This window comes from Asparagus officinalis, chromosome 3 (assembly GCF_001876935.1).
Source record: "Asparagus officinalis chromosome 3, Aspof.V1, whole genome shotgun sequence".
In the NCBI taxonomy this organism is placed as follows: domain Eukaryota; kingdom Viridiplantae; phylum Streptophyta; class Magnoliopsida; order Asparagales; family Asparagaceae; genus Asparagus; species Asparagus officinalis.
Window position 1 is genome coordinate 27,978,388 of NC_033796.1, and position 8,785 is coordinate 27,987,172.

General features: G+C 36.0%; 1 protein-coding gene across 1 annotated transcript in view; it reads right to left on the reverse strand.

Moving 5' to 3' along the window:
• The window catches only part of LOC109833558 (glutamate decarboxylase), an 11,563-nt gene extending 3,208 nt beyond the window's left edge, over positions 1-8,355 (reverse strand). Inside the window, exons 1-2 of the mRNA XM_020401277.1 lie at positions 8,159-8,355; positions 7,870-8,074 (exon numbers count right to left, since the gene is read on the reverse strand). Of these exons, the coding sequence (XP_020256866.1) occupies positions 7,870-8,074; positions 8,159-8,244 (291 nt within the window). The 5' untranslated portion in view covers positions 8,245-8,355. The remainder of the gene's footprint in view (positions 1-7,869; positions 8,075-8,158) is intronic.

Below are 8,785 nucleotides of genomic sequence, written 5' to 3' on the forward strand. Positions count from 1 at the left end.
TCCGAATGGTCAAAAAATGACCGTTGGACCGAGCGGCCTAAGCCCAGCCCGGTTTGGACAGCCATAACGGCCATTTTAGGGTATTTGACCAAAATACCCCCAAAACGGTAAAAAACGAACATATTTTGAGTGTATTTTGGTCATTTGGCTAGGGAGTTACCTCTATAAATAGAGGGGGGTTTATTTATTTTTATTATCCAAAAATCATCTACTTCTCTATAATACCCTCTTATACCATCTTATACTCTTTAATACTCTCTTATTCTCCCTTATTCTCCAAACAAATGGCTTCCTCCTCCGATTGTGAAGCGCAAGTTCCAGCTCTCGATACCGAAATGAGTCCTCTACACCTACAGAGCCTATAGCTACTCCTTCTACTATCGATGTTGATCCTGATTCCAATGGTGATGATCTCACACCTAGAGCTCCCAAAAGGCTCAGATCTTATGTGTGGATTTTTTTTCGAGAAAATAGAAGTCATCAGGAATCAAGACGGTAAACTTCTCACCCAGAAAGCCAAATATGCACCGTGCGGCCATATTTTTCAAGCTCATCAGAAGAGCGGCACCAACTTAAACGCTATTTGGAAAAACACAATAGAATGCAAGGAGGAACGTCTCAAGGAGAAATTCGTCAATCTCTATTTTCTCAATCATCCACCTTCGGTGGCCTCGGTTCCTGAAACTATGATGCAATTATGCTAGCAAATATGTCATCAGGTTTATAGTTCTTAATAACATTTCTTTTAAATTAGTAGAAGATAATGAATTTGAAGATATAATTAGAGATCATTTTTATCTTGTGTTTCAAAAAAAATTTATTAATCTTGCCAATGTGATATTTTAAAATATTATCACGAAGAACAAACAAAAATAATTTCTTATTTTTAAAGCTTAAATTATAAATTTTATCTAACTTCTGATATTTAGACATCTAAAACACAAACTAGTTATTTATGTATCACAACACACTAGGTTGATGATATTTACAAATGTTTAAAAGAGTTGTTTCTTTCATTGTATTTAAAGATTCACACATTGATGTTAATGTTGCAAATTTAATAATGGAAGAACTTTCTAAATTAAAATTTTTTGAAAAAAAAATCTCTTTCACTAGATAATGAAGATAATACTAATGTAGCTGTAAATCATATTAAACCATCTTTGGTATTTTCATGTCATGGTGATCTTTTTCATATTAGATGCATGAGTCATATTTTAAATTTAATTGTTCAAAATATATTTAATGAAATTAAACCTATGACAGGAAAAGTTAGGGTTATAGTTTATGCTCATAATGCTTCTGAACAAAGACTTAAAAGATAAAAATAATTTTGTAAAAGAAAATTTTAAAACCCAAGTTAATTCTAAAAAGATGTTGTCCATAGGTGGAATTCCATCTATGTAATGTTAAATGTAGTAACATAGTATAATAAAAATTATAAATAATTTTATTACGTTCTATGCTTCTAGTTCTAGCTGTGGTCGTATGTATAGAATACCTGATAATGATTGGACAGTTATATGTAGTGTAAAAGAGATCCTATAAGTATTTATGAAGCTACTATGTTATTATTTGGTTGTTATTATCTAACTATTACTCAAGCTGCTTTATAAGTTTTAAGTATTCAAACTTTTTTCTACTAATTATCGCATGGATAATTATTTTGAAAACATGATTTTTGAAATGGAAAGAAAATTTAATAAGTATTTTAGACCTATTCATATTATTTTTGGTCTGGGGGTTCTTATTGATCCATGCATGAAGGATGTTGGACTTTAAATTTTATTAAATTCTTTGTATGAAAACATGATAATAAACATTGATGATGACCAGGCTGTTACTGTTCTTACTCATCATAACACTATTAAATATTATTTATAAATATTATATGATGAGTATGCAGATAGATATGGTGTAAGTATACATCAACCTATAGCTTCTACAAGTTCAAGAAGGGGCAAAGGTATGATCTTTTATAGGCAATCAATGATTGTCAGGCTAATTTAGGGGTGGCAATTAATGACCCGACCCATCAACCCGACCCGACCCGACCCGTTTATAATAGGTATGGGTTGAATTATATGGGTCGGGTCATAAACGTGTAACGCCCCGCCCCGGAATCCCGGAGTCGGTACGCTATTAGATCTGATGGACTGGCCTCACAAACCACCACGTGTCTTTTCAGCACGTTTTGTCCTCACTCACGCGCTCCCTGAAAAACTTCTCAGGGGGTCACCCATTCTAGAATTTCTCCAGGCTAAGCACGCTTAACTTTGGAGTTTCTAAGAGTTGGGTTCCCGAAAAGAAGATGCATCTTGGTGGTATGGGTATTCCAATCAAATCTATCAATACTAATCACATCACCCTCTCAAGGGTTGGGGTATTACATACTCCCCCACTTAAACTCACAACGTCCTCGTTGTGCCAAATCATATCATCCAAGACCGTACCATCCGTGTGAGATTCTAGAGGTGGCTCCTACGACCTCAAGAGGTGGCTGGCTCTCGTCCTCTCGACGTAGCACTTTGCGCCGCATAGCACTTAGCTCTCACAATTCCGGTTGGCTTATCTCTGATACCATTTGTAACGCCCCGCCCCGGAATCCCGGAGTCGGTACGCTATTAGATCTGATGGACTGGCCTCACAAACCACCACGTGTCTTTTCAGCACGTTTTGTCCTCACTCACGCGCTCCCTGGAAAACTTCTCAGGGGGTCACCCATCCTAGAATTTCTCCAGGCCAAGCACGCTTAACTTTGGAGTTTCTAAGAGTTGGGTTCCCGAAAAGAAGATGCATCTTGGTGGTATGGGTATTCCAATCAAATCTATCAATACTAATCACATCACCCATCTCAAGGGTTGGGGTATTACAAAACGGGTCAACCCAAAGTTACCCATTTATTAAACAGGTTGACCCGCCTGACCCGTGTAGGGCAGCGCACGCGACCTTGTAAGCCTCATCGGCAGCTCCAGCGTCATAGACGTCGATTCCATCGTCATCATCGCCGACTATATTCTGATTATCCTGATTTTGGTTTTGCTGACTGTTCTGGTTGGAGGCGGCAAGCTCAGAGGCGGCGATGGCGGCATCGATGTCGGCCATCAGGGTTTCCGACGAGGGAGTCGGAGGGAAGGGCTTCACCGTGTCGAACACGCTCCAGGTGATCTTGCCGCTGCCGCCCTTCTCATATTGTTTGTGGGGGAGAAATTAGGGTTTTCGATTTGGGGACAAACTTCACGTTGATGGGATTTGATTTTGCGTGCTTATTTGCCTATGTTGCCCCCACAAAACTACACTATTTGCATAAGCAAACACCGTCCCAAATCGTCTCCGAAAAAAAGCACCAAAAAAATTCTAGCTCCTACTCGAGCTCAGCCATGGCGGACTCCGTAGTGAGTTTTGTGATCACGCGTTTTGTTTTAAGTTATTGTTTTGCACAAAATCCCCTGAATGTTGTGGGTTTTGCACAATGGCCCCCCAAATCCTTAAAATACAGAAGCCTCCATGAACTCATCTCATATAAGCATCATGACTGACAAAGGTCATTTTAGGTTGTCATATGAGACCGATTCTTGGATAATGTTACCCCATAAAATCAACCTATTGACGAGAATTTCCAATAGTGCAGGGAAGTTTAGTATAATTTTTGAACGTTCAGAGGGTTTTAAAGGGATTTATTGCCAAAAACACCGTCCCAAAGTTTAGGAGATTTTGCAAGATTTACCCTTAAAAATAATGGAAACAATAGCCGCTTCAGGATATTTCCAATCAACAAACAGTGATATCCACCAACAAGATTGTAAGCTTTGGTGAACCTCCAAAAGAAATCTGAGCCATTGACACCTAAAAGGAAGAGTAAGCTTGGTATTTTTTATATGGGTCGGGTTGGGTAACCCGTTTAATAAACAGGTCGGGTCACATTAACCCATTTATTAAACGGGTCGGGTCGGGTCACACTTATACGGGTCGAGTCAACTATGACCCGACCCGACCCGACCCGACCCGTTTGCCACCCCTAGGCTAATTAGTAGTAACCTTGGATATGGATTTAGATCATTATCAAAGAATTTTTTTGAAATTGAACAATATTTAGCTACACCTTTAGTTAATTCTCAAAACGATGATTTCGATATTTTGCAACTGTAGAGAGTATATAGAATAGTTTTATATTTTATACTTTCTATCATGGTTCGTGACTTACTAACAGTGCAGATTTCTACAGTAACTTGAGAATCCGCCTTCAGCACATTAGTACGTGTGATGGATGACCACAGAACATTGGTAGACTCATCTACCGTACATGTGGTAATGTGCCTACAAGATTAGTGGAGGGTCGAGAAGAGTACTCAAGACATTGATCAAATAGCTAGTATTAAAGATAGACTTAATGAATTGATAATAGGAGGAAGAGATAGAAAGTAAAAATTAGTTTGTAATTTTTATTTCTTAGCTGTAAATTTATGATAAATTATTTTGGAAAGAGTTAAATGATAGTGATATAGATGAATATGTGCTAACCTAGTTGGGATGTATTCATATATTGTGATGTGGCGAATTCCAAAAAAATTGTAACTGTTACTGATTAATAATAAAGAATTTATCATTTTAATTTATATGATATTTGTATTATGATTAATAATATGATTGAATTTTTGTCCAAATTTCACATATCCTAATTACTCTTGAAATTTATTTATTTTTTTTGAAAAAAAACTAATTTTTAAGCAAATTTTTAAAAAAATCAGGTAGGCCCGGCCCTTCCGGGTCCGGGTCTGAGTCTGGCCACCCGTTTTGTCCGGCGTGGACTCGGATTTTAGGGCCGGACAAGGCCGGGCCGGGCAAGGCCGGACCGGCCTGAATGGACATGCTTACCTATAAATACCCCAAAGTTTGTAATGACCTTACTTAAATGTCCTAAAGTTTCTAAGAGTTTCACTTTAATACACTCTGTTATGTGACATAGAGAAAAGATAGCGTCGTCTAGCTTTTTGTATTTTTAACTATGAGGTATTCATTTGCAACACTTAAATATTTTGGGGCATTTTTGAACTCGATGTGAAACTTAAGGCATTTAAGTGCAAGGTTGGGAAAACTATAGAGAATTAAGTGCAATCAAGCCCTAAAAATATTAAGTGAGACTTGTATCAATTCATAACGTCTAAAATTTCGTGGATTTGCTGTGAATTTTAGGACGTTTTGAACAAAATTACCATGCACGTTTTTTTACTATAACTTTTAAAAACTACCCAAGCTCTTGTACCATCTTTGACAATTATACCATCCTCACACAAGTAGGTCCATCAAAAGTTACATTGCCCAATTGGCAAGTTGTTGAATTCAGATAGAAAAGAACACAGAAATATAAACATATATCTCTCGGAAGACGCAATTTTTTTAAGGGTAACAGAAGCAGCCTAACAACTAACTCAACAATGACTTGTAGCCAACAACCCTTTAAAAATTTTGGTTGTCTTTGGCAACTACTGGCCCATTATGAGTCCACTTTTACATCGGCTACAAAATAGCTTAGGAGTTGTTAGTCAATTGGGACATTTTCATACAAAATAAGATAATTGTTAAAGTAAAATAAATTTTCGTTACTGGGATATTTTAGTGGGATAAATAGGAACAATTTTGTGAAGCGGGATATTTTGATAAAATAACGTGGGATAAATTTTTATAATCATGAAATATATATTTATGCATTTTGAAGATATAAATACTATTTATGTATTTTGAACTTACTATTATTGATTAATAATCGCTTACAAGAATGTTCTTTACTATTAAATAACTTTTGGTTAGACTATAAGATATTGACAATTATTATTATAATGATGCTCTAATGATGGTGATAACCATAATAGGAAAGAAGTAAAGAAAAAAAGAAATATAAAAAATAACAAATAAATATGAGTTCTAGTTTTTTACCACCTAGTTCTAAGCTAAAACTTGGAATAATTTGAGAGACTAGAACTCTTATTTTTGTATAAAAAATAAAAAAAAAGTGGGATAATTTTATACCATTATCCCAATTCTAGTTTTGTTAGGGTTCTACTTGACTAACACTGTAAAATTTTATTCTAGTTTTAGTTCTATGTGACTAACACCTTAAAAATTTATCCCATAGATTATCCCAGTTTTAATTTTAAGTTCTTGGTGACTAACCCCCTTAATTTTTTTTAGTGGTTATCCGACACAGCCTTTAGTCTTTATTGTATATTTAATCATGAAAGGGAGATCCATTAATTATGGCTTAGCCATAACTTGCACCGCGTCTCATGCCGCGGCATTCGGGAACGTGGTAAACGCCCAGCCCATATATAAGAGGGCCCATGAGATATAAAATTAAATAATTACGTCGGACAAATTGCATCGTCCACTTGCTAATTTCTATGGACAAATACTACAACGCCCCCCTAAAAATTCACCTCATCATCCGGTCGTCCATTATCGGGTCCACATGACTTCATCACCGTGCCTCAAAGTCTTGTGTTATATTTCCTAGTATGGAAATCAGAGCCTATGGTTTTCAATTTGAGTTTTGCTACATGGACCCAAAACATAGGAACAATAGAGGGGAAAAGTGAGGTGTCCCCCTTCTATTGGATAGTGAGTTGGTCATCATTAATGATGATCAACTCATTATCCAATAGGAGAGGGACACCTCATTTGTCCCCTCTATTGGTCCCATATTTTGGGTCCTTGAATAATTTTTCTTTCAATTTTAAAGGGTTAGAAAATGTCAGTTTTTAGTAGTTTTTGGATTGGTTTTTTGGATGAGTAAAAGGGAGAAAGCTGTCAAAAATGTCAGTTTTTTAACAGCTTCCCCCCAAAATCGACTTTTATACAGGTGGTTTTAGGGAAAAGCTACCAAAAAGCTGACATTTTTGACAGTTTTTCCTCCTTTTACCCATCCAAAAACTGGAACCAAACGGGGCCTTACTCAGAGTCCACATGAAACTAATTTCGTAAAATACGTGATAAAAGAGTGGAGGATGTATTGGTCAATTTTTAGCATAAACTTCTTCTCCACGAATAAACGAAGCTTATCAAAAGGGACACCGTTAATAAATTCTAAAAATGATGAACTTTGACTCTAATAAATTTATTGTGACTGAAACACTTTAATATCTACGGCCTTTCTCATATAGTATAAAATAATTAATTATTGGAAGTAGCAAATGCGACTGATAGATTTAATTTTTACAAGGTTGTTACTACTTAATTTGAACACCATTAAAGAGATGTTGAAATCGCATTCCAACAAAATATTTGTCAGCTTTGTAGAGAGGTTCAGCACTTAATTTGGTGGTTCACTTTTGTCTCAAGTGAAAACCGGTCAATAAAATTCATCCAATCACATCAACTAATAAACGTACTCTTACGTTATCAAGTAAAAAAAAAAGTAAATAATAAGTGATTCTCTTTATCTTATAGAACATTATCATGGGTTGTTATTAAATTAATTAAATGTCATTGTAATCTTATACTACTAAAGATTGATTTTTTTTTTAAAGTGTTATTTATGTATGATTAGAAGTATGTTGCGTATACAAATGATATTTAGTGGGTGCAAAAGCTAGTGACAAAGTAAAGCGCATTTATGAAAGGATGGTGCGCTATAATAAAAAATAAATAAACCACGGCTGTATATTCATTGGTCAGGTGATGTACGCACAAAGTAATCACACGCGCAAAAGAGGAGAAAAGATCCATCATGGTGATGCAATTCACCCCCAAACCAGTTGCTGAAATGAAAACTCTAGCTTTTTTCTCTGGATCGTTGCAGCATTGCTCCGGCTAAACTTAAAAGTATTTCAATGCGGGAAAAAAAAAATCAAATAAAAATTGAAGCTAGCATACCTGAAGCTCAGTGGTAACGGGGTATTCATCCATATCGACATAATTCTTGTTAATCGCAGCCATAATAAGCTTATCACACTCTGGCTCCATCCATGTAGTCACAAACGAAGCCAGGTTCAGCCTCGGATTTCCATCGAGCATCAGCTCATCGTTGATTATCTGATACGCTGCCTCCTTCGGTATCGAATTCTCCGGCATCCGAAACCTAAAAATTTAATAAGAAAATCAAATCAAATTACAACGTAAACGGAAACAATCATGCACTTAACGTATGTAAATATTTTTATACCTTGGGAGAGCGGCCCGAACGTATCTTGAAGCGAAAGTGGAGTGGATCGATATATCGGATTCAGAAGTAGTTTTGGAGAGAGCCATGGGTTTGACCCTTGAATTCGGAGAGAGGAACGAAATTTTAAGTTTTTGATTGCTCAAAGTTGTGGGTGATTGGATTTGTAGGATGACGATATTTATAGGGTTGGTGGACAACAGGAATTAAATATGGGTATGTTGCCTTATGAAAGGGTAGAAGACTAAAGTCTACATAATCAATAAAGTTAGTAGGCACCTTCCTTAGATGGAGGCACAATCGGACCTGTAAGTTTTTATGAAAATATTGCAGTGGATTCCAAGATCCAAGGGTCTTCGTAACGAGGACCAAGCTCAATCCCCTGGGTTTCGTATAATTATGTGGGCCAGGATTTAATTTTAGGGGGGTGTTTTTATCAATTTCTACAAATTATAAGAAATGTTTTCTATCCGAAATATGGTTTTCTTGTATTTCTTAGAAAATTATAGGAAAATTTTTGAGAAGTCAAAAATTATCAATTTTTTTTTGTTTTTTGTACTTTTCTTGTTCGGTTCAAAACAAGAAAATGACCCATAATTTTATAAAAAATAGCAAGATTTCCTATAATTT